Source organism: Cervus canadensis, chromosome 8 (assembly GCF_019320065.1).
Source record: "Cervus canadensis isolate Bull #8, Minnesota chromosome 8, ASM1932006v1, whole genome shotgun sequence".
Lineage (NCBI taxonomy): Eukaryota > Metazoa > Chordata > Mammalia > Artiodactyla > Cervidae > Cervus > Cervus canadensis.
In genome coordinates this window covers 69447900-69475394 of record NC_057393.1, presented here as the reverse complement: position 1 = coordinate 69475394, position 27495 = coordinate 69447900, and the positions used below count along the sequence as shown (strand labels likewise).

General features: G+C 37.9%; 1 protein-coding gene across 6 annotated transcripts in view; it reads right to left on the bottom strand.

The window, feature by feature from the left end:
* The window catches only part of CTNNA3 (catenin alpha 3), a 1829362-nt gene that overhangs the window by 1679347 nt on the left and 122520 nt on the right, over window positions 1-27495 (bottom strand). For all 6 annotated transcript variants that reach the window (XM_043476813.1, XM_043476816.1, XM_043476818.1 and 3 more), the window contains exon 4: window positions 11438-11604. In XM_043476813.1, the coding sequence (XP_043332748.1) occupies window positions 11438-11604 (167 nt within the window). The remainder of the gene's footprint in view (window positions 1-11437; window positions 11605-27495) is intronic.

Sequence of the window (27495 nt, the reverse complement as noted above, 5' to 3'; positions counted from 1 at the left end):
ACTTCTTCTTTTCCTATCTGGATTCCTTTTACTTCTTTTTCTGCTCTGATTGCTGTGGCCAAAACTTCCAACACTATGTTGAACAGTAGTGGTGAGAGTGGGCACCCTTGTCTTGTTCCTGATTTCAGGGGAAATGCTTTCAATTTTTCACCATTGAGGGTGATGCTTGCTGTGGGTTTGTCATATATAGCTTTTATTATGTTGAGGTATGTTCCTTCTATTCCTGCTTTTTGGAGAGTTTTAATCATAAATGAGTGTTGAATTTTGTCAAAGGCTTTCTCTGCATCTATTGAGATAATCATATGATTTTTATCTTTCAATTTGTTAATGTGGTGTATTACATTGATTGATTTGCAGATATTAAAGAATCCTTGCATTCCTGGGATAAAGCCCACTTGGTCATGGTGTATGATTTTTTTAATATGTTGTTGGATTCTGTTTGCTAGAATTTTGTTAAGGATTTTTGCATCTATGTTCATCAGTGATATTGGCCTGTAGTTTTCTTTTTTTGTGGCATCTTTGTCTGGTTTTGGAATTAGGGTGATGGGGGCCTCATAGAATGAGCTTGGAAGTTTACCTTCCTCTGCAATTTTCTGGAAGAGTTTGAGTAAGATAGGTGTTAGCTCTTCTCTAAATTTTTGGTAGAATTCAGCTGTGAAGCCTTCTGGTCCTGGGCTTTTGTTTGCTGGAGGATTTTTCATTACAGTTTCGATTTCCTTGCTTGTGATGGGTCTGTTAAGATCTTCTATTTCTTCCTGGTTCAGTTTTGGAAAGTTATACTTTTCTAAGAATTTGTCCATTTCATCCAAGTTGTCCATTTTATTGGCATAGAGCTGCTGGTAGTAGTCTCTTATGATCCTTTGTATTTCAGTGTTGTCTGTTGTGATCTCTCCATTTTCATTTCTAACTTTGTTAATTTGGTTCTTCTCTCTTTGTTTCTTAATGAGTCTTGCTAATGGTTTGTCAATTTTGTTTATTTTTTCAAAAAACCAGCTTTTAGCTTTGTTGATTTTTGCTATGGTCTCTTTAGTTTCTTTTGCATTTATTTCTGCCCTGATTTTTAAGATTTCTTTCCTTCTGCTAACCCTGGGGTTCTTCATTTCTTCCTTCTCTAATTGCTTTAGGTGTAGAGTTAGGTTATTTATTTGGCTTTTTTCTTGTTTCTTGATGTAAGCCTGTAATGCTATGAACCTTCCCCTTAGCACTGCTTTTACAGTGTCCCATAGGTTTTGGGTTGTTGTGTTTTCATTTTCATTCATTTCTATACATATTTTGATTTCTTTTTTGATTTCTTCTATGATTTGTTGGTTATTCAGAAGCGTGTTATTCAGCCTCCATATGTTTGAATTTTTAACAATTTTTTTTCTGTAATTGAGATCTAATCTTACTGCACTGTGGTCAGAAAAGATGACTGGAATGATTTCAATTTTTTTGAATTTTCCAAGACCAGATTTATGGCCCAGGATGTGATCTATTCTGGAGAAGGTTCCGTGTGCACTTGAGAAAAAGGTGAAGTTGATTGTTTTGGGGTGAAATGTCCTATAGATATCAATTAGGTCTAGCTGGTCCATTGTGTCATTTAAGGTTTGTGTTTCCTTGTTAATTTTCTGTTTAGTTGATCTATCCATAGTTGTGAGTGGGGTATTAAAGTCTCCCACTATTATTGTGTTACTATTAATTTCCTCTTTCATACTTGTTAGTGTTTGCCGTACATATTGCGGTGCTCCTATGTTGGGTGCATATATATTTATAATTGTTATATCTTCTTCTTGGATTGATCCTTTGATCATTATATAGTGTCCTTCTTTGTCTCTTTTCACATCCTTTATTTGAAAGTCTATTTTATCTGATATGAGTATTGCAACTCCTGCTTTCTTTTGGTCTCCGTTTGCATGAAATATTTTTTTCCAGCCCTTCACTTTTAGTCTGTATGTGTCTCTTGCTTTGAGGTGGGTCTCTGTAGACAGCATATATAGGGGTCTTGTTTTTGTATCCATTCAGCCAATCTTTGTCTTTTGGTTGGGGCATTCAACCCATTTACATTTAGGGTAATTATTGATAGGTGTGGTCCCGTTGCCATTTACTTTGTTGTTTTGGGTTCACGTTTATACAACCTTTCTGCATTTCCTGTCTAGAGAAGATCCTTTAGCATTTGTTGAAGAGCTGGTTTGGTGGTGCTGAATTCTCTCAGCTTTTGCTTATCTGTAAAGCTTTTGAATTCTCCTTCATATCTGAATGAGATCCTTGCTGGATACAGTAATCTAGGTTGTAGGTTATTCTCTTTCATTACTTTCAGTACGTCCTGCCATTCCCTTCTGGCCTGGAGGGTTTCTATTGATAGATCAGCTGTTATCCTTATGGGGATCCCTTTGTGTGTTATTTGTTGTTTCTCCCTTGCTGCTTTTAATATTTGTTCTTTGTGTTTGATCTTTGTTAATTTGATTAATATGTGTCTTGGGTGTTTTCGCCTTGGGTTTATCCTGTTTGGGACCTCTGGGCTTCTTGGACTTGGTGGCTATTTCCTTCCCCATTTTAGGGAAGTTTTCAGCTATTATCTCCTCGAGTATTTTCTCATGGCCTTTCTTTTTTTTTTTTTTTTCTGGGACTCCTATGATTCGAATGTTGGGGCGTTTCACAGTGTCCCAGAGGTCCCTGAGGTTGTCCTCATTTCTTTTGATCCTTTTTTCTTTTTTTCTCTCTGCTTCATTTATTTCCACCATTTTATCTTCTATCTCACTTATCCTATCTTCTGCCTCCGTTATTCTACTCTTGGTTCCCTCCAAAGTGTTTTTGATCTCATTCATTGCATTGTTCATTTTTAATTGACTCTTTTTTATTTCTTCTAGGTCTTTATTAAACATTTCTTGTATCTTTTCAATCTTTGTCTCCAGGCTATTTATCTGTAACTCCATTTTGTTTTCAAGATTTTTGGATCATTTTTATTATCATTATTCTAAATTCTTTTTCAGGTAGATTCCCTATCTCCTCCTCTTTTGTTTGACTTGGTGGGCATTTTTCATGTTCCTTTACCTGTTGGGTATTTCTTTGCCTTTTCATCTTGTTTAGATTGCTGTGTCTGGAGTGGGCTTTCTGTATTCTGGAGGTCTGTGGTTCCTTTTTATTGTGGAGGATTTACCCCGTGGGTGGGGTTAGACGATTGGCTTGTCAAGGTTTCCTGGTTAGGGAAGCTTGCGTCAGTGTACTGGTGCGTGCTATTTGATTTCTTCTCTTTGGAGAGCAATGGAGTGCCCAGTAATGAGTTTTGAGATGGGTCTATGTGTTAGGTGTGTCCTTGGGCAGTCTGTATGTTGACGTTCACGGCTATGTTCCTGAATTGCTGGAGAATTTGCGTGGTATGTCTTGCTCTAAAACTTATTGGCTCTTGGGTGGTGGTTGGTTTCAGTGTAGGTATGGAGGCTTTTGGACAGTCACTTATTACTTAAAGTTCCATGTAGTCAGGAGTTTTCTGGTGTTCTCAGGTTTTGGGCTTAAGTCTCCTGCCTCTGGATTTCAGTTTTATTCTTCCTGTAGTCTCAGGACTTCTCCAACTATACAGCACTGATAAGAAAACTTCTAGGTTAATGGCGAAAAGATTCTCCCCTGTTAGGGACACCCAGAGAGGTTCACAGAGTTACATGAAGAAGAGGAGAGGGAGGAGGGAGATAGAGATGAGCAGGAGGAGGAAAAGGGGGACTCAAGAGGAGAGAGACACATCTACACAGCTCTCTGTTCCCAAAGTGTTCTCCGTATCCCAGTCACCTACAAAGATTCACAGAATTGGATTGGGAAGAGAAGGGGAAAGGAGGAAATAGAGGTGTTCTGAGGTAGAAAACAGAGAGTCAAGATTGGGAGAGAATAATCTTCGGTTTAAAAATAGGGCTTCTCTTCTTTTTTTTTGGTAAGGTTATAGTGTATTGAAAATGAAAATTAAGGAGTAGTAGAGGAGTACTAGAGGACTTTAAAAGAAATAAGAGAAAAAGAAAAATAGAAAATAGAAGAGAAAAAGGAAAGAAAAAAAAGAAGAAAAAAGGAAAAAAAAGAAAAAGAGAAAAAGAAAAAAAAAAGAAAGAAAGAAAAAAAAAATTTTTTTTCCCTAATTAAAAAAATCGTAAAAATCTATGGAAATGAAAGTTAAGGAGTAATGGGGGAGTAATAGGGGATTTTAAAGGAAAATAAAAGAGAAAAAATAAAAAAGAAAAAATAATAAAAAAGAAAAAAGAAAAAAAGGAAAAAAAAAGAGAAAAAAGTAAAATTATATCTAGGAGTTTCTCTGGAGCTGTTGCGGTCAGTGTGGGTTCGGCTCATTTTCAGATAGCTCCTCGTTCCAGCTTACACTTCTCGATATCTACAGGCCCCTTCCGGTGTAGTCGGTGTTTTCTAGAGGGATTTTAATCTGTTGCACCAGTCCCTTCTGAGGCGGTTCCCTTTGTTTATTTGGCTTCTGTTTGCCGGTCTCTTCAGAGCCTCATTTCCGCCCTGACACAGGCGGGCGGAGGTGGACTCTTATTCAGGTAGCTAGTTCCGTCGCTCTGCGGTGCAGGGAGGGACTTGCGCCGCGGGACGGGCTGGCGCTGCCGGGAGGGGCTGACGCTGCTTTCTCCGTCTGCCGCTGCTCAAGCTCCCGGCTGTTCTATATGGAGCGCGGCCCGCGCTGCGCGAGGTTCCAGCCCTCGGGTGTTCCACAAAAGCGCCGAACGAAAAGCTGCGCCCGCTCTCTGTGCCTTCCCCGTCAGAGCGGTCCAGGCAGCGAGGGGCTTGGTGGGCGCATTCTCCCCAGGTGTGGCGCGCCCACTCCCTTCCACGGACCCAGTCTCAGTTTCCTCTGGCGCCAGTCGGGTGCGTGCGCCTTCTGCCCTCCGCGTCCCCAGCCCCAGTCCCCGCCCGCGCCGGTCGGGTGCCTGCGCCCTGTGTCTCGCCGCGACCTTCCCCTCCCCCCTGCCTCCTGCCTCCGGCGGGGCTGGGCGGGTCCGTAGCCTGCGAGCACTTCTCTGGACCTTCTCGGTCTCTTTGTTCTGCCAACGGCTGGCAGTGTGTTCGGGCCGGTTAATTTTCTCTCCTTTGGTCTCCCACAGTTCAAGTTGGCACCTCACAGAAGCTCCCTCCGATTGTCCTCAGGGCACTCAGGCCTGGACCCTAGCCCAAGCAAGGCCGCCTAAGACTCCCTTCCCGGGACGGGTCTCCGTCCTTAGCTCTTTTGTCTCACTTTTAATCTTTTATATTTTGTCCTACCTCCTTTCGAAGACAATGGGCTGCTTTTCTGGGCGCCTGATGACCTCAGCTAGTGATCAGAAGTTGTTTTGCGAAGTTTGCTCTGCGTTCAGTTATTCTTTTGATGAATTTGTAGGAGAGAAAATGGTCTCCCCGTCCTACCCCTCTGCCATCTTGGCTCCTTCTCACCAACTTTAATGTGCTAATGTGCATCAAACATTAAGAGAAGGACTTCCCTTGCAGTCCAGTGGTTAAGACTCCACATTTCTAATGCAGAGGACATGGGTTCCATCCCTGGTTGGTGAACTAGGATCCTACATGCTGTGCAGCCAATAAATAAATAAAGCATTCAAAGGGAATTTCTGTGTGCAGCACAGACCGTTGAAAAGCTTTTTTTCATGCTGCATATTTAGAAGACAGGTTCTGCAGAATATTTCTAAGGGACTGTTGGACTATATAATTCTAATCTTTGTCTCCAAAAGATTTTTTTCAACTAGCCTTCATTCTGTGTGAAACATTAAAAGAATTGAGTTGAATAATACAACACAAATTATACAAATAATTTATATATTATATATTACATAAAATTGTATAATGCAAATTATACAAACAATACAAATGCAACTTATAAATTTTATTAAGATGTAACAATTAAAAACACTGTCACAATAAGGTCTTCCCTTTTTCATAGATAAAGTATCATTGTTTGATTAGACATCTTACAAGTGATTTAAATGATCTAGCCCAAGTTCAGGCTCTAATGAGGAATCAGTAAATGTGGGAAAGAGTGGCTAGAGTTAAGAATGCCTCCTCCTAGTGACTTACCTAAATTCCCTTAACAATTTGCTATAGGCCCATGAATTTGTCTAAACATTTCTGAAAGCTATTTATAGTGAAAGCTGTTGTAACACTTGGAGAACTAAGTTCCCAAAGTTGCTTTTTATCTATTGCCGTGAGCAAGCTTCTTAAATTCAATATGCCTCGGGTTTTTTTTCATCTATAAAATAGGAATCATAATCACTAAGGTGCTGTGAGGTTGAATTAAAGGAGATAATCCCCCACATTTCTTGACCCATTATAAAAACTCATATAACTATTAAGTATAATTTTATTATAAAAATAGCACTTTGTTTTTCTTTGATCTACAGTTACCTCCTGCTTCATTTGAATGATACAATATGTGTGAATTACCTAGCACAGTGCTAGTAGTTAGTAGCAATCAATTAAAATATTAATGAAGGGACTCATGGTCTTATATATATAGTTACTCCTTAATTGATTATAAGGGAAGTAGTTTTCACCTAACAAAAGCCTTTCATTCTGCCCTATCTCAACAAATCCTGAGTTAAAACATAGGAAATACTGGGTCATGGGACTAGGAATTATCTGGCATTTAATCTTTCATAACCACTTATGGCTATAATATTTATCAGCATCTGTATTCACATATGGTTGTTGTTGTTGCTCAGTCACTAAGTCATGTCTGACTCTTTTGCAACACCATAGACTGTAGCCCACCAGATTCCTCTGTCCATGGGATTTCCCAGGCAAGAATACTGGAGTGAGTTGCCATTTCCTTCTCCAGGTGATCTTCCCGACTCAGGAACTGAACACACATTGCTTGCACTGGCAGGCGGATTCTTTACCACTGGGCCATCAGGGAAGCCCTCCTTCATGGATCACAGCATTGTCATGGTGAAGGGGCTTGCATAACTCAAGAATCTATGAACCAAGCAATGCAAGGCCACCAAGACAAGCAGGTCATAGTGAAGAGTTCTGACAAAATGTGGTCCACTGGAGAAGGAAATGGCAACCCACTCTTGTATTCTTGCTTGGAGAACCACATGGACAGCATGAAAAGTCAAAAAGATATGATGCAGGAAGAAGTGACCCCCAGGTCCGAAGGTGATTAATATGCTACTGGGGATTAATTGCAGAGGGCAATTACTAATAGCTCCAGTAAGAATGAAGAAGCTAGGCCAAAGTGGGAACAATACTCAGCTGTGGATGTGTTTGGTACTGAAAGTAAAGTTTGAGGCTCTAAAGAACAATATTGCACAAGAATCTGGAACATTAGTTCCATGGAACAAGATAATTTGGATTAGTCAAGTGGGAGATGGCAAGATTGAACACTGACATCTTAAGAATCAGGGAACTAAAATGGACAAAAATGGGAGAATTTAATTCACATGACCATTTTATCTACTACTGTGGGCAAGGATCCCTTAGAAGAAATGAAGCAGCCCTCACAGTCAACAAAAGAGTCCAAAATACAGTACTTGAGTGCAATCTCAAAAACAACAGAATAATGTCAGTTTGTTTTCAAGGCAAACAATTCAACATCACAGTAATCCAAGTCTATACTCCAATCACTGATGCCAAAGAAGCTAAAGTTGACAGGTTCTCAGAAGACCTTTAGCACCTTCTAGAACTAAAACCAAAAAAAGATGTCTTTTTCATCATAGGGGATTGGAATACAAAAGTAGGAAGTCAAGAGATACCCAGGAAAAACAGGTAAGTTTGGCCTTGGAGTACAAAATGAAGCAGGGCAAAGGCTAACAGAGTTTAGTCAAGAGAACACGCTGGTGACAGCAATCATTCTTCTTCCAAAAACACAAGAGATGACTATAGACATGGACATCAACAAATGGTCTATACCAAAATAACATTAATTATGTTTTTTGTAGCCAAAGATGGAGAAGCTCTATACAGTCAGTAAAAACAAGAACTGGAGCTGACTGTGGCTCTGATTACAAGCTCCTTATTGCAAATTTCAGGCTTAAATTGAAGAAAGTAGAGAAAACAATTAGGCCATTCAGGTATGACCAAAATAAAATTCTTTATGATTATATTAATATAGTGGAGGTGATGAATAGATTCAAGGCATTAGATCTGGTAGGCAGAGTGCCTGAAGAATTATGGACTGAGATATATAACATAGTACGGGAGGCAGTGACTGAAACCATTTCCAAAAAAGAAGTCCAAGAAGAAGAAAAAGTGGTTGTCTGAGGAGGCTTTACAAATATCTGGGGAAAGAAGAGAAGTGAAAGGCACGGAGAATAGGAAAGATATATCATGCTGAATGCAGAGTTACACAGAATGGCAAAGAGAGATAAGAAGGCCTTCCTAAATGAACAATGCAAAGAAATAGAGGAAAACAATAGAATGGGAAAGACTAGAGGTCTCTTCAAGAAAATAGGAGATATCAAAGGAACATTTCATGCAAGGATGGGCCCAATAAAGAATAGAAATTGTAAGGATCTAACAGAAGCAGAAGATATTAAGAAGAGGTGGCAAAAATACACAGAAGAACCATACAAAAAAGTTCTTAATAACCACAATGATGTGGTCACTCACCTAGAGCCAGGCATCCTGGAATGTGAAGTTAGGTGGGCCTTAGGAAGCATTTCTATGAACAAAGCTCATGGAGGTGATGGAATTCCAGCTGAGCTATTTCAAATCCTAAAAGATGATGCTGTGAAAGTGCTGCACTCAATATGTCAACAAATTTGGAAAACTCAGCAGTAGCCACAGGACTGAAAAAGGTCAGTTTTCATTTCAATCCCAAAGAAGGGCAATGCCAAAGAACATTCTCACTACTGTACAATTGTGTTCATGTCACATGCTAGCAAAGTTATACTCAAAATCTTTCAAGTTAGGCTTCAACAGTATGTGAACCAAGAACTTACAGATGTATAAGCAGGGTTTAGAAGAGGCAGAGGAACCAGAGATCAAATGGCAAACATCTGCTGGATCATGGAGAAAGCAAGGCACTTCCAGAAAAACATCAGCTTCTGCTTCATTGACCATGCTAAAGCCTTTGACTGTGTGGATCACAACAAGCTGTGGAAAATTATTAAAGACACAGAAGTACCAGACCACCTTACCTGCCTCCTGAGAAACCTTTATGCAGGTCAAGAAGTAACAATTAGAACCAAACATGGAACAATGGACTGATTCAAAATTGGGAAAGTAGTCAAGGCTATATATGGTCACTTTGCTTGTTTAAATTAAATGCAGAGTACATCATGGAAAACATGGAAAATTCCATCACAATATGGAATCAAGGTTGCTGGGAGAAATATCAACAACCTCAGATATTCAGATGATACCAACTCTCATGGCAGAAAGTGAAGAGGAACTAAAGAGCCTCTTGATGAGGGTGAAAGAGAAGAATGGAAAAAGCTAGCTTGAAACTCACCATTCAAAAAACTAAGATCATGGCATCTGGTCCCATCACTTCATGGCAAATAAAAGGGGGAAAAGTGGAAGCAGTGACATATTTTACCTTCTTGGACTTCAAAATCACTGCAGACAGTGACTGCAGCCATGGAATTAAAAGATTGCTCCTTGGAAAAAAAAGTGATGACAAACCTAGACAGCATATTAAAAAGCAGAGACATCACTTAGCTGACAAATGTCCATATAGTCCAAGCTATGGTTTTTCCAGTAGCCGTGTATGGATGTGAAAGTTGGACAATTAAGAAAGCTGATCACCAAAGAATTGATGCTTTCAAATTATGGCCCTGAAGAAGACTCCTGAGAGTCCGTTGGACTGCAAAGAGATCAAACCAGTCAATCCTAAAGGACATCAATCGTGAATATTCACTGGAAGGACTGATGCTGAAGTTGAAGCTCCAAAACTTTGGCCACCTGATGCAAAGAACTGACTCACTGGGAAAGACTCTGATGCTGGGATGACTAAAGGCAAAAGGAGAAGTAGTCAGCAGAGGATGAGATGGTTAGATAGTATCACAGACTCAATGAACATGAATTTGAGCAAGCTCCAGGAAACAGTAGAAGACAGAGGAGCCTCACGTGATACAGTCCATGGGGTCACAAAGCATTAGACCCGACTTAGCAACTGAACAACAGCAAATATTCACATATTAAAAAATGAATCTCAAGAATGTCCAGAGATTTGTTTAAGGTGTCCAGGAAACCATCAGTCAAGTAACAAAAAATATTGTTAAAATATCTCCCCTACAAATCTGGTAGACAGTGGCTGGGGATGAGAACTAATCCCTTTCCTGAAAAGCTACTTAACAACAAAAAAAGGTGCCAAATTGACTTTTTACACTAATAAACTATCAAAAGAAAGTAAATATGAAAGTATAAATGAAAGGGTTAAGACAAACCCTTTCCTTTTAACGCTACTTTAGGGTTAAAATAAACATTAGTAAGTATAATAGTGTTAGTCGCTCAGTCATGTCTGATTCTTTGCTATCCCATGGACTGTAGCCCTGCAGGCTCCTCTGTTCATGGGATTCTCCAGGCAAGAATACTGGAGTGGGTTGCCATTCCCTTCTCCAGAGAGTAAGTAAGAGAATAATGCAAAAAAAAAAGATTTAGCTTAGCAATTAGAGAAAATTATTTTGACAAGAAGGTCAATCAGCAAGGCATTTGCTTAATAGTTACAATAGTCACCAAGCACCTTTATGAAAATGCAAATATATTTATGAACAGAAGAGCCAGGGTCCTATTTAAAGTGAGAGAAAAAGAAGAGACTCCAAAGTTCTTTGCAACCTTTTCATCTCAACACTATTAATGATGGTCAAACTAAATAAATTAAGAAAGTGATAAAGGCTAAAAAAAATTGTCCTTCTACTAAACCAATGCTAAATGGTTTTATCTAGCAAAATAAAGCAAATGAGATATCCTTCTGCCTTTGTAACCTCCTAGTTTAAATATATTCTTTACTCTTCTTAAATAAATACATTTATACATTTTCATAATGCATTACTACAGACAACACAGACTAGCTGGAAACAGGTACTGTTTAACTTGGATCAAGAGGAGCTGGCAAAAGGAGTTTTCATTTACAATTAGGACAAACTTCCACATGCCTTAAGCTTCAAGGTTTTTCTTTCTCAAATAATTTATATTCACAGATTTCTTTTCTATATTATCTTTATAATTATGTTATTATGTATTTATTTACATACTTATATAGGGCATAATAACTTAAATGGTCAAAAGCCTAGAAATTTTCTAGCCATTTCCTTATCAATAAGCCTTCTTCTGTTTTTCAGTCTCCCACTGGCTTTAAAACTAACTTCTGGCTTCATTCTTGTGAAGTGTGCATTAGTTTCACAACCCAATCAAGTCAACTTCTGAATGGTGACATTAAGAAATGAGAGGACAGATGTGCTCGGATTGATGCTGGGTTCAGAAAATGGGATTATAAGTGAGAACAATGCCAAGGTAAACTAAGTCATCTTTTACTTACAGCTGACACGTGCTGCAAGAGACACATGACATCAATCATATCTGCGAGGACAAGGAGTCTGGTAACTGCAGCCAGCAAGGCACGGGCAGCCTGAACCACAGCTTCCCTCTTCGGGAGATAACAGGGGTCATCTGCAAATCTCTCAGCTGATACTTTCAGAGCTTCACCTGAAAGACACAACCCCACATATGTTATATTTTAAGCTTCACTTATGCCTGTTGCAGCATTTATCATCCAACCTAATTCCAAGTACATTCCATGACTAAGCATAATATTAAAATACTGTCACTTGACACTAGATCGTCTCTTAATAAAGAATGCACTTTCAAATTGATATTTGTTTTTGATAAATGTTCTGGAGTTTAAGAAGCATGGTACCATTTTCCTGCATGAAAATTGTGTTCAATTGACTAGCAACATCTAATAAAATTGCTGTCAACTTCTGCATTTGCTGAATCTCATTTGCTGTGAAAGGTTTCATTACTAAGACTTCAATCAGAAACAATTTTGTTTATAAAGATAAGATAAATCTTCACTGAGTTACTTTCCAACTCAATGGATGTTAGAAAAGAACTAGCCTTTAAGATAGTAAGATAGCAGTTCTCTGATAAAAGTTTAACATAGGTAGATTTATTCTTAACTGTCAACATACTAAATAAACTATATCCTAAACTTAGTCACGGAAATAATATTCCACAGTTAAAGAAATATATTTCCCTTGTTAGATAAATATACTCACTATTTTTCAGGTTTCTTTATTTAAAATATGTTCTTTATAAAAGTAACATGCACCAATTTATTTTAAAAAGTTCACAGTTCAATAGGCAAAACACTCTCCGACACAAACCACAGCAAGATCCTCTATGACCCACCTCCCAGAATATTGGAAATAAAAGCAAAAATAAACAAATGGGACCTAATGAAACTTAAAAGCTTTTGCACTACAAAGGAAACTATAAGTAAGGTGAAAAGACAGCCCTCAGATTGGGAGAAAATAATAGCAAATGAAGAAACAGACAAAGGATTAATCTCAAAAATATACAAGCAACTCCTGCAGCTCAATTCCAGAAAAATAAATGACCCAATCAAAAATGGGCCAAAGAACTAAACAGACATTTCTCCAAAGAAGACATACAGATGGCTAACAAACACTTGAAAAGATGCTCAACATCACTCATTATTAGAGAAATGCAAAGCAAAACCACAATGAGGTACCATTACTCGCCAGTCAGGATGGCTGCTATCCAAAAGTCTACAAGCAATAAATGCTGGAGAGGGTGTGGAGAAAAGGGAACCCTCTTACACTGTTGGTGGGAATGTAAACTAGTACAGCCACTATGGAGAACAGTGTGGAGATTTCTTAAAAAACTGGAAATAGAACTGCCATATGACCCAGCAATCCCACTTCTGGGCATACACACTGAGGAAACCAGATCTGAAAGAGACACGTGCACCCCAATGTTCATCGCAGCACTGTTTATAATAGCCAGGACATGGAAGCAACCTAGATGCCCATCAGCAGATGAATGGATAAGGAAGCTGTGGTACATATACACCATGCAATATTACTCAGCCGTTAAAAAGAATTCATTTGAACCAGTTCTAATGAGATGGATGAAACTGGAGCCCATTATACAGAGTGAAGTAAGCCAGAAAGATAAAGAACATTACAGCATACTAACACATATATATGGAATTTAGAAAGATGGTAACGATAACCCTATATGCAAAACAGAAAAAGAGACACAGAAATACAGAACAGACTTTTGAACTCTGTGGGAGAAGGTGAGGGTGGGATGTTGGGAAAGAACAGCATGTATACTATCTATGGTGAAACAGATCACCAGCCCAGGTGGGATGCATGAGACAAGTGCTCGAGCCTGGTGCACTGGGAAGACCCAGAGGAATCGGGTGGGGAGGGAGGTGGGAGGGGGGATCGGGATGAGGAACACGTGTAAATCTATTGCTGATTCATGTCAATGTATGACAAAACCCACTGAAAAAATAAATAAATAAATAAATTAAAAAAAAAAAAAAGTTCACAGTTCAGAAAGGTGCAAAATAAAAAATCCCTCTTTACTCCACTCCATTAACATATTGCTAAAGACACCATATCCACTATTTTTTACATTTTTTAAAGTTAAACATTTTTATTATGAAAGCAATATGTGACTTGCTACTTTTAAATAATTCACCATACTAAAGAATATAGAGTGAATTTTTTGTTTGTTTCCATAAAAATCCCCAAAACAACCATTAAGTTCTTAAATCTATCCAGAAATTTTTCTATGAAGGTATGTTTTATGTGTGGCATATACATATATATATATGTATACTTATAAATACACAATTTATTTTATTAGTATATTCAGTCATATACATTCATATTATTTAAAAGATTTATATCATAGGAAAACATAGATATTATATGTTATAAAGGAAACATATAGAAGATATAGATTCAGATTCTTTTCATAAATAGTTTTATACTATAGGCTTCCCTTGTAGCTCAGTCAGTAGAAAATCTGCCTGCAATGCAGGAGACCCAGGTTCAGTCCCTGGGTCAGGAAGGTCCCCTGAAGAAGGAAATAGCAACTCATTCCAGTATTCTTGCCTGGAGAATTCCCATGGACAGAGGAGCCTGGCAGGCTACCATGGCGTCGTGAGTTGGACATAACTTAGTGACTAAACCACCACCACCATTATACTATAAAAACCTTCTACATTCTTTTCACTTATCAATTTATTTTCTTTACATATTGGGATACAGATGATCAGGAGGCAACAGAGCACAAAATTTAACAATGTGGGCACAAGTAACTTAGCCTCTTTAGGTTTCATTTTTTTCCACTATAAGTGGTTTTTGTTCAGTCACGCAGACATGTCCAACTCTTTGCAACCCCATGGACAGTAGCAAGTCAGGCTTCCCTGTCTTTCACTATTTCCCAGAGTTTGCTCAAACTCACATACGTTGAATCAGTGATGTCATCCAACAATCTCATCCTCTGTTGCCCCTGCCTCCTGCCCTCAATTTTCCCAGCATCAGGGTCTTTTCCAGTGAGTCAGCTCTTCATATCAGGTGGCCAAATTATTGGAGTTTCAGCTTCAGCATCAGTCCTTCCAATGAATATTCAGGACTGATTTCCTTTAGGATTGAATAGTTTGATCTCCTTGCAGTCCAAGGGACTCTCAAGAATCTTCCCCAACAACACACTTCAAAAACCTCAATTCTTAGGCACTCAGCCTCCTTAATGGTCCAACTCTCACATCCATACATGACACCTGGAAAACCATAGCTTTGACTAGATGGACTTCTGTCACCTAAGTGATGTCTCTGCTTTTTAATATGCTGTCTAGCTTTCCTTCCAGGGAGCAAGCATATTTTATTTTCATGGCTGCAGTCACTGTCCACACGGATTTCGGAGGCCAAGAAAACAGAATCTGTCACTGTTTCCATTTTTCCCCATCTATTTGCCATGAAGTGATTGGACTGGATGCCATGATCTTAGCTTTTTAATGTTGAGTTTTAAGCCAAGTTTTTCACCCTCCTCTTTCACCTTCATCAAGAGGCTCTTTAGCTCCTCTTCCCTTTCGGACATTAGGGTGGTGTAATCTGAGTATCTGAAGTTATTGATATATCTCCCAGAGATCTTGATTCCAGCTTGTGCTTCATCCAGTCTGGCATTTCACATAATGCACTCTGCATATAAGTTAAATAAGCAAGGTGACAATATACAGTCTTTACATACTCTTTTCCCAATTTTGAACCAGTCTGCTGTTCCATGTCCAGTTCTAACTGTTGCTTCTTGACCTGCATACAAGTTTCTCAGGAGGCAGGTAAGGTGATCTGGAATTCCCATCTCTTGAAAAACTTATCACAGTTTGCTGTGATCCACATAGTCAAAGACTTTAGCATAATCAATGAAGCAGTAGATGTTTTTCTGGAATTCTGTTGTTTTTTTTCTATGATCCAACAGATTTTGGCAATTAGATCTCTGGTTCCTCTGCCTTTTCTCAATCCAGATGGTACATCTGGTTCACATACTGTTGAAGCCTAGCTTGAAGGATTTTGACCATTACCTTGCTAGCATGTGAAATGAGCACAATTATGAGGCAGTTTGAACATTGTTGGGCACTGCCTTTCTTAGGGATTATAATTAAAACTGACCTTTTGTAGTTCTATGGCTACTGCTGAGTTTTCCAAATTTGCTGGCAGAAAATCAGAGGTACCAAGAGAACATTTCATGCAAAGATGGGCACAATGAAGGACAGAAATGGTAAGGACCTAACAGAAGCAGAAGAGATTAAGAAGAGGTGGCAAGAATACACAGAAGAATTGTATAAAAATGTCTTATGACCTGGATAACCATGATGGTCTGGTCATTCACTGTAAATGTAGCTGATAATAGTAAGTATAATTTTTATGAAGGTTAAATAAGAGCAGTGTTTGGAACTAATAAGACTTGATTAGCTGTTTTGTCATTCTTTTTAATGCTTGAGTAAAGTTACATTTAATTGATATATTATAACTTACTTTTCAAGGCCTCCCTTTTTGTTAGTAAGGCTTTTTCCAGTTTTGTTGAGAAATAATTGGCATGTATCACTGTATAAGTTTAAGGCATAGAACATGATGGTTTGATTTACACATGTTGTAAAAAATACTATCAGATTAAGTTCATCTGATAGTAACATTCATCATCTCATGTAAATAAAGGAAAAGAAGGAAAAAAGGGGGGGAAAATGTTCTTTTTGATGAGAACTCAGGATTTACCCTCTTATCAATTCTCCTTCATATAATACAGCAGTATTAATAATGTCATCATGCTGTACATTACGTCTCTCGTACTCACTTATAATAGTAAACGTGTACCTTTTGACCATATTTATCTAACTCCCCCTCCCACCACACTCAACCTCTGGTAACTGCAAGTCTGATCCCTTTTGTTATGAGTTTGGTCTTATTTTTGCTTTTTAGATTTCACAAGTAAGTGAAATCATAAAGCATTTGTCTGCCTTTCTCTGACTTATTTCACTGAGGATAATACCTTCAAGGTCCACCAACATTGTTTCATATGGTAGGATTTCCTCATTTTTTGTGGATGAATAATAGTGCACTGTGTATATGCCACATCTTCTTCATCCTTTCATTCATCAGTGGACATTTAGCTTGTTTCCGTGTCTTAACTATTGTAAATAATGCCCCTATGACCATGGGGATACAGGTAACTTTTTGATTTAGTGTTTTGTTTGCTTTACATATATTAACAGAAGTGGAATTGCTGAATCACAGCATAGTTCTATTTTTAAATTTTTGAGAGTCCTTCACAGTTTTCCATAGTGGCTGTACCAATTTAAAATCCCACCAATAGTACACAAGGATTCCCTTTTCTCCACACTCACACCATTAAGCTCTTATCAGATATATGGTTTGCAAATATTTTTCTCCATTCCATAAATTGCCTTTTTACTTTGTTGATGATTTTTTTTACTGTAAGAAATTTTTTACTTTGATCTAGTCCCACTTGTTTATTTTTCATTTTGTTTCTTATGCTTCAGGTGTCATATCCAAAAAAATCATTACCAAGGTCCATCACAAGATTTATTCTTATGTTATTTTCCTAGGAATGTAATGGTTTCAGACCTTACATTTAAATATTTAATCCATTTTGAGTTAACTTTTCTGATTGATGTAAGATAGGAGCCCAATTTCATTCTTTCATATATGAAATTCAATTATCCCAGCACTATTTATTGAAGAGAGACATCACTTTGCTGACAAAAGTTTGTATAGTCAAAGCTATGATTTTTCCAGTAGTTATGTAGAATGCGAGAGTTGGGCCATGAAGAAGGCTGAGCATGGAAGAATTGATGCTTTCCAAATGTGGTACTGGAGAAGACTCTTGAGAGTCCCTTGGACTGCAAGGAGATCAAACCAGTCAATCTGAAAAGAAGTCAACCCTGAATATTCATTGGAAGGACTGGTGCTCAAACTGAAGCTCCAAACTTTGGCCACCTGATGCAAAGAGCCAACTCACTGGAAAAGATCCTGACTTGGGGAAAGATTGAGAACAAGAAGAGAAGGGGACAACAGAAGATGAGATGGTTGTATGGAATCACTGACTCAATGGACATGAGTTTGGGCAGACTCGGAGATAATGAAGGACAGGAAAGCCTGGCAAGCTGCAGTTCATGGGGTTGCAAAGAGTTGGACATGACTTAGCAACTGAACAACAACAACAACAATTTATTGAAGAGACTGTCTTTTCTCCTTTGAGTATTCTCATCTCTCTTCACTAATATTAGTTGACTATAAATGCTTGGGCTATTTCTGGGCTCTTGATTCTCTTCTATGGATCTGTTTGTCTGTCTTTATGTACGAGGCCCCTATTGAACACACAAATTATTTCCAACTTTTTTCTATTTCAAACAATACTACAAAGAATGCCCATAACATGTATCTTTGTATGTATGGACAAATTTAGCTGCAGCATAAATTCTTAAAATTAGAATTGCTGAGTCAAGAGGTAAATGAATTTTAAGTATTGATATACATGCCAAAAAATTCTCTAAACACAGCAATCTCACCAACATATGAAAGGGCCTGTCTCATCTACTTTACTCCATGACTCTTTTGTTCCTATTTATTCACAATCTTAAGCATAAAGAAAATGCAATAAATTATTAATAAAAATAACAAGGAATAATATTTCTTAATATGGACAAAGCCTGTGAAAGGTCTGAGACTGTCTTAATATGTTAATACATTCCATTTAGCTCTCCTAAGCAATACCATGAGCAGTAAAAAGATGGCAGAGTAGAAGAGTGTGTGCTCATCTTCTCCTGTAAGAACTCCAAAATATGACCATTATATCTACTACTGTGGGCAAGAATCCCTTAGAAGAATTAGAGTAGCCATTACAGTCAAAAAAAGAGTCCAAAAGGCAGGACTTGGATGCAATCTCAAAAATGACACGATGATCTCTGTTCATTTCCAAGGCAAACCATTCAATGTCACAGTTATACAATTCTATGCCCCAACCAGTAATGCTGAAGAAGCTGAAGCTAAACAGTTCTATGAAGACCTACAAGACCTTCTAGCAGTAACACCCAAAAAAGATGTCCTTTTCCTTATAGGGGACTGGAATGCAAAAGTAGGATGTCAAGAGCTACCTGGAGTAACAGGGAAACTTGGCCTTGGAATACAAAATGAAGAAGGGCTAAGGCTAACAGAGATTTGCCAAGAGAACACACTGGTCAGAGCAAACACCCTCTTCCAAAAACACAAGAGAAGACTCTACACATGGACATCACCAGATGGTCATACCAAAATCAGATTGATTATATTCTTTGCAGCCAAAGATGGAGAAGCTCTATACAGTCAGCAAAAATAAGACTGGGAGCTGACTGTGGCTCAGATCATGAACTCCTTATTGCCAAGTTCAGACTTATACTGAAGAAAGTAGGGATAACCACTAGACCATTCAGGTATGACCTAAATCAAATCCCTTATGATTATATGGTGGAAGTGACATATAGATTCAAGGGATTAGATCTGATAGACAGAGTGCCTGAAGAACTATGGATGGAGGTTCGTGACATTGTACAGGAGACAATGATCAAGACCAGCCTCAAGAAAAAGAAATGCAAAAAAGCAAAATGGTTATCTGAGGTGGCCTAAGAAATAGCTGAGAAAAGAAGAGAAGCAAAAGGCAAAGGAGAAAAGGATAGCAGAGTTCCAAAGGATATCAAGGAGAAATAAGAGAGCCTTCCTCAGTGATCAATGCAAAGAAATAGCAGAAAACAATAGAATGGGGAAGACTAGAGATCTCTTCAAGAAAATCAGAGATATCAAGGGAACATTTCATGTAAAGATGGTCTCAATAAAAGACAGAAATGATATGGACCTAACAGAAGCAGAAGATATTAAGAAGAGGTGGAAAGAATACACAGAAGAACTATATAAAAAAGATCTTCATGACCCAGATAATCAAGATAGTGTGATCACTCACCTAGAGCCAGACATCCTGGAATATAGAGTCAAGTGGGCCTTAGGAAGCATCACTATGAACAAAGCTAGTGGAGGTGATGGAATTCTAGTTGAGCTATTTCAAATCATAAAAGAAGATGCTATGAAAGTGCTGCACTCAATATGTCAGCAAATTTGGAAACTCAGCAGTGGCTACAGGACTGGAAAAGCTCAGTTGTTATTCCAATCTCAAAGAAAGGCAATGCCAAAGCATGTTCAAACTACTGCACAGTTGCACTCATCTCACACTCTAGCAAACTAATGCTCAAAATTCTCCAAGCTGGGCTTCAACAGTACATGAACCGTGAACTTCCAGATGTTCAAGCTGGATTTAGAAAAGGCAGAGGAACCAGAGATCAAATTGTCAACATCTGTTGGGTCATTGAAAAAGCAAGAGAGTTCCAGAAAAACATCTAATTCTGCTTTATTGACTACACCAAAGCCTTTGACTGTGTGATTCACAACAAACTGTGGAAAATTCTTCAAGAAATGGGAATACCAGACCACCTGACCTGCCTCCTGAGAAATCTGTACACAGGTCAAGGAGCAACAGTTAGAACTGGACATGGAAAAACAGACTGGCTCCAGATCAGGAAAGGAGTATGTCAAGGCTGTATATAGTCACCCTGCTAATTAAACTTAAATGCAGTTACATCATGCAAACTGTTGGGCTGGATGAAGCACAAGCTGGGAATCAAGATTGCCCAGAGAAATATCAATAACCTCAGACATGCAGGTGACACCACTCTCAGGGCAGAAAGCGAAGAAAAAATAAAGAGCCTCTTGATGAAAGTGAAAGAGGAGAGTGAAAAAGTTGGCTTAAAGCTCAACATTCAGAAAACTAAGATCATGGCATCTGGTCTCATTACTTCATGGCAAATAGATGGGGAAACAATGGAAACAGTGACAGACTTTAATTTGGGGGCTCCAAAATCACTGCAAATGGGGACCGCAGCCATGAAATTAAAAGACGCTTGTTTCTTGGAAGAACAGTTATGACCAACCTAGACAGCTTATAAAAAGCAGAGACATTACTTTGCCAACAAAGGTCTGTCTAGTCAAAGCTATGGTTTTTCCAGTAGTCATGTATGGATGTGAGAGGTGGACTATAAAGAAAGCTGAGCACCAAAGAATTGATGCTTTTGAACTGTGGTGTTTGAGGATTCTTGAGAGTCTCTTGGATTGCAAGGATATCCAACCAGCCCATCCTAAAGGAAATCAGTCCTGAATATTCATTGGAAGGACTGATGCTTTGGAAAGACTGATGCTGAAGCTGAAGCTCCGATACTTTGACCACATGATTCGAAGAACTGACTCATTGGAAAAGACCCTGATGCTGGGAAAGATTGAAGGAAGGAGGAGAAGGAGACGACAGAGGATGAGATGGCTGGATGGTATCACCAACTTGATGGACATGAGTTTGAGCAAGCTTCAGGAATTGGTGATGGACAAGGAAGCCTAGCGTGCTTCAGTCCATGGGGTTGCAAAGAGTTGGACACGACTGAGTGACTGAACTGAACCGAACTGAAGCAACACCAAGTTAGGAACTCAGGCTGTGAAGTCAGACACTTCTGAGATCAAATTCTTATCTGCCACTTCTAGTTCCGAGGCTGTGGACAGCTAAATATTTTCAGTGTCCTTATCAATAGGAAATGGATTAAATATTAATTGTCTCACAGTGTTTCTAGGATGTTTAAATGAAATATATTTTATAATATACATTTAACACAGTATCTGAATATGAAAAGCACTCAACAAATGTTAGCTGTTATTTTCTCAGGAAATTTCTAGTAGGGACAGTAAATTTTTAAACCAGTAAATGCTTTTTTTTTTTAATGTGTTTCTCTGCAAGTCAGAATTGCTACTAGGAGACTAGAAAATTAAACTGGCCTCTGAAATTAAGAGAGCAAATGAATTCCCACAAAAGAAGATTATCTTTTCTTGTCATGTGTCTGAATTGTAAAGTTATGATAGCCTTTATAGAATCTTGTCTTTGACTTCACATACTAAAACTAAATATATATTCAAAAAGAATTATATGTTCTTGGCTCTAAAGATGTTAAGATGTTTAACAACTAGCTGAAGAGACATACTCAGAAAAAGGCCATTTAAACATTAAACAATTACAGTCTTTGTTAAGGCAATATGAAGACACAGCCAAGTAGCATTGTTGGGTTATTCCTGAAAAAAAAAAAAAAAAAGTTACTCCTGAAATACCTTAAAAAAGATGTAGTAAGTAAACTTTATTACTGGACTTACTACCCTCACTCCTCTGTAATACTTCCAATCTTTTCCAGCTGTTTTCAGTCCATACTTCTGCTTTCAACAAAACGATACTTTCTGTAGGAAGCCTTAGCCCCCTATTACTAAGGCAGGTCTTATGGTAGGATTCTATGCTTCCTATCATAAACCCTATCATCACTTATTGTGTGAGTGTATGCTAAGTCATTTCAGTCATGTCCAACTCTTTGCAACCCTATGGACTGTAGCCCACCAGGCTTCTCTGTCCATGGGATTCTCCAGGCAAGAATACTGAAGTGGATTGCTGTGCCCTCCTCCAGGGTATCTTCCTGATCCAGGGATCGAACCTGCATCTCTTGTATCTTCTGCATTGGTAGGTGGGTTCTCACCACTAGCACCACCTGGGAAGCCTTCACTTATTGCAATAACCTGTATCAAAACCTGTCTTTTCTTCTGAAGCAAAAGACTGTGAGTGTAAGAGCTGTCCTGGTGCTGCATCACAATATTCAGAGTGTAGTAGAGCATGTGTGTCTGTGGGCTTCCCAGATGGCTCAGTGGTAAATAATCTCCTTGCCCAATGCAGGAGACGTGGGGTTCAGTCCCTGGGTCGGAATCCCCTGGAGAAGGAAATGGCAACCCACTCCGGTATTCTTGCCTGGGAAATCACAAAACAACAATAAGGACTCTTGTGAGAGTAAGCGAAATACTGGTCCTGGTCACTATAATATTCACAGGGTCTAGAATAGCACTTACTCTCTTGCATAATTCTATACATTGAATGTGTATTGTTGAATGAGTACATGAATAAACGTTATTCAACTTTCCTTTGACAAGTTTTTGTTGTTATCCATATAACACAGATCCATCATAGGCATCTGAGATCTAGAGCATTTTGCAGCGCAAGTTCATCACCGAGAGTCAACAAATACTGATACAACCTAAGCTGGGCTCAGGTAGAGACCTGTACAAAGTACTAAGAGGCACAGAGAAAAAGGACTACCTCTGTGAGGTGTCAGAGGGCACGTAACTAAACACTCTAGGTAAGAGCAGTATGTTCCAGCTTATTGACAAAGATAGACAACTTATAGAATTTAGCTAATTCCCAGTCAAATTGTATGCAGAGAAAATAGATATTTTCCTAATTAAACATTTAAAAAGTACAACAAATTTCCCTTCTATCTAGAATATTATCATCTGTGCTTTATAAAGTCTACATGTGAGGAGTCTATTCTTCTGAAATAATTCCCAATCTTTCTTATAACACTTTTACCTTGAAGTTAATTGGAAATTTTACTTTCAAAATACATACAAATAAAAAACTACATTTTCCTTCAAGAAATTCCACTTTATATATAAAAACAATTTACTAAATGTCATAAAAATATCACAAGAACTAGATTCAGAAAGTTTCCTTTCTACTGGGGTCATTTGTTCCTTTCCTATCAAATATGCTCTTTTTAATCTTAAAAAAAATCCATTATGAAATGCTTGCTTGGATATAATACTAAGGTATAAATTTTATTTTTTTTCCATTTATTTTTATTAGTTGGAGGCTTATAACTTTACAATATTGTAGTGGTTTTTGTCATACATTGACATGAATCAGCCATGGATTTACATGTATTCCCCATCCTGATCCTCCCTCCCACCTCCCTCTCTACCCAATTCCCCTGGGTCTTCCAAGTGCACCAGGCCCGAGCACTTGTCTCACGCATCCAGCCTGGGCTGGTGATCTGTTTCACCCTAGATAATATACATGTTTCAATGCTGTTCCCTCGAAACATCCCACCCTCGCCTTCTCCCACAGAGTCCAAAAGTCTGTTCTGTACATCTGTGTCTCTTTTTCTGTTTTGCATATAGGGTTATCATTACCATCTTTCTAAATTCCATATATATGCGTTAGTATGCTGTAATGTTCTTTATCTTTCTGGCTTACTTCACTCTGTATAATGGGCTCCAGTTTCATCCATCTCATTAGAACTGATTCAAATGAATTCTTTTTAACGGCTGAGTAATATTCCATGGTGTATATGTACCACAGCTTCCTTGTCCATTCATCTGCTGATGGGCATCTAGGTTGCTTCCATGTCCTGGCTATTATAAACAGTGCTGCGATGAACACTGGGGTGCACGTATCTCTTTCAGATCTGGTTTCCTCAGTGTGTATGCCCAGGAGTGGGATTGCTGGGTCATATGGCAGTTCTAATTCCAGTTTTTTAAGAAATCTCCACACTGTTTTCCATAGCAGCTGTACTAGTTTGCATTCCCACCAACAGTGTAAGAGGGTTCCCTTTACTCCACACCATCTCCAGCATTTATTGCTTGTAGACTTTTGGATAGCAGCCATCCTGACTGGCGTGTAATGGTACCTCATTGTGGTTTTGATTTGCATTTCTCTGATAATGAGTGATGTTGAGCATCTTTTCATGTGTTTGCTAGCCATCTGTATGTCTTCTTTGGAGAAATGTCTGTTTAGTTCTTTGGCCCATTTTTTGATTGGGTCATTTATTTTTCTGGAATTGAGCTGCAGGACTTGCTTGTATATAGTTTCCTTTGTTGTGCAAAAGCTTTTAAGTTTAATTAGGTCCCATTTGTTTATTTTTTGCTTTTATTTCCAATATTCTGGGAGGTGGGTCATAGAGGATCCTGCTGTGATTTATGTCAGAGAGTGTTTTGCCTATGTTCTCCTTAAGGTATAAATTTTAGAAAGATTATATAGGCACATGTTATACCTATACAAATGTAATATAGGAAAACTTCTACATACACAAAAATTTAATAGGAAAGGTTTTCTATGATCCTATGAGTAAACTCCAAAAGGTAAAAAAGAACACTTCTGGGCCAAATAGACACATTACAAATTATTCTTCACTTTATAAAAGATATGTACATGTTTCTTTTAAATATCAAGTTCCTTTAGTACATTCAAAAGTTTAACTTCACTTTCTAAAAATGATCATATTGATTATAAATGTGAAAATCAAAGAAAACAATGTATAAGCAAAACATCCACAGGAGAAAGGGGAACAACTAAAATGAAAATGGGCAAGTACTAAAGATCAAATTTCCTCCAACTTTTATAATTAACATTATTTATGATTCAATTAAGGTTTCTAGTTATGCCTTTGGCCACCCTTCCATTTGTGTTTTATTATACCATACACATATAACATGCACTAGTACATATTAATTGATTCAATATATAATAACATACTCTGGTACAATGGAGTTCACGGGCTGAAAGTGGGCACTAGGGGTTTGGTTTTATTTGTTTTTAATTGGGAAACAGTCACTTTGCATGTTAAAGCTCCTAAGAGGTAGAACCTTAAATTTAACTTTGAAGCAGATCAATTTGGGGGTGGAAAGGGGAAGAGAAGAGGGGAAAATTACTTCAACAAGGTACTAAACTTACACAGATATTTAAAAATAAGCAAAGATCCTCCTTTAAAATGTTTTAGTCAGTTTGACTGCAAGGAGCAAAGATGTTTTGTTTAATAAAGAAAACTTTATCATAGCAGGGGCTTCCCTGGTGGCTTAGACAGTAAAGAAACTACCTGAAATGCAGGAGACCGGTTCAGTTCCTGGGTTGGGAAGATTCCCTGGAGGAGGGAATGGCTTCCCACTCCAGTATTCTTACCTGGAGAATTCCATGGACAGAGGAGCCTGGCAGGCTATATACAGTCCATGGGATCACAAAGAGCTGGATACTTTCACTTTAACTATCATAGCAGAGGAAAGAGCTGAAAAGCTAGCATTGTGTGGTCTTGGGATTGGGAGCTACAAGGACATCAGCAGGACCTATGGAATCAGAAAATAGCTGCCTATGGTTGCCTTTGTAAGCATATGCATTTTATTTCCCTTGCATTCTTTTAAAATTTATATTTTAGTTCCAATCAAGGCAGAAAAACAAAGACCAGATTTCTTTCTCACTTAAAAAATAAAACCAAAAAATAGACAAAATATATGAAAAATAGTTGTGAAGAGCATTAGAGAGTAATCCCTGAGAAACGGTAAACAAAATAGGATGAACCCTTTGATAGCCCTAGCTTAGTGCCTTGAGAGACTTCCCAGGCCACAGATAGGAAAGGGAAACTAAGAGACTGGCGAATACTCTGAGCTGAAAAGACAAAGCTGAATCTCCAGGGAGACTGTGACCCCTAACATATGTTTATACGGGAAAGAAGAGAGCTACAAACAGAGAGAACTCAGAGGATCTGAATTCTTGAACACTCAGCTGGATACTGATTAACACACACATTGGACGCCCATGCACCACAGGGAAGAATAGATCCCACTCACCACAACTAGCGAAAGCCCACAAGCAACAACAAAGAACCAGCATAACCAAAAATAAATAAACTATTTTTAAAAATTATCTGTTGTATCTTTAAACATTGGAAATAATCTTTACATTTCAATCATATCTAGGCAACCTTTAATTATATATTTATATGTAAAAATGCATAGCTCCATGCTTTAAAAAACCTTTATTAATGTCTTTTATGTGTAAAATATTTTATACAATATATGAACTATTCTTCTAAACAAACTGTAATATAGAACTTTTAAAATAGAGCTATATGATGACACTTCAGAATTTCAAAGACAATAAACTATTTTTTAAATTGCCAAAGAACTGAAAAAGTAATTTCATGTCATATTTTAAGTTGAAAATAATTTTAGGGTAATAAAATACATTAAATATATTTGAGTATTATATTTAATATTGTACTTCCTACAACATTATCTCCTAATATTTGGAGTGTCATATATTTAAAGCTACTTATAGTAAAAGAAAAAATGACAAGTGAACATAGCAATCCATATAGTAAAATAAACAATAAAAAGAAATAATAGTATGGATTTACAACTCAATTGAATGTTAAAACTTAGAGCTGAAATAGCTGCCAACAATTGCTATCTATTGAATCTTTCTCCAAATAACCTATTGACTAATATGCCACCAGTAAACATTTTCAATATTATTCCTGATGTCAACTTGATTATTTGAAGGGAAAAAACTAAACCTTACAACTAAGATGCTAGACTAAAGTTAACAATCCATTATTTTTCCCTTTACTTGATAAATCTGAGCAAAAATAGCTTCTATTATATTATGCTGAATTAACAACACCTTGCACCCTTGATTTTTTTATATCTCCTAAAAGAATCTCACATTAGTGCTTTGAAGTTGAAGTGGCAACGCTATCAATTTTTTCTAAGACATACCTAACCCTTGCAAAGAGTTCATTCACTCATATAACAAGTATCTGTTGAGCAATGCAGTATGCAAAGTACCATGCAGTATATGATGTTGACCAAAATGTGGACACAAGGGATCCTCAAATAGGAAAACAAAGCACTTCAATAGGAAGATTCTTCTGTTTTGGATTTGAATTTCAACCTATTCAGATGTATTCCATTGAAGTATAATAAAACAGAACTCCATAGCACAGAAAAACATACACATCATCATAATAATCCTTCATGAGCAAAGATCCTAAAGTCTTTCTCTTTTTAAAATAGTTCTAAAGTCCAGACTCCACTTCAAGATGACAATAAAGGAGGATCTTGAATTCACCTCCTCCCGTGAATACATCACATCTGTAACTATATATGGAACAACTTCCTTTGGGGAAAAACCTAAAAACTGTCTGAGTGATTCCTACTCATCAAGTGAATAAGGGAAAGCTCACATCAAACTGGGTAGGAGAGGATAAGATACAGTCTCACCATGAACCCCATCCTGAGCACATCAATCCACAGTCAGGAGGGAACTGAACACCCAGAG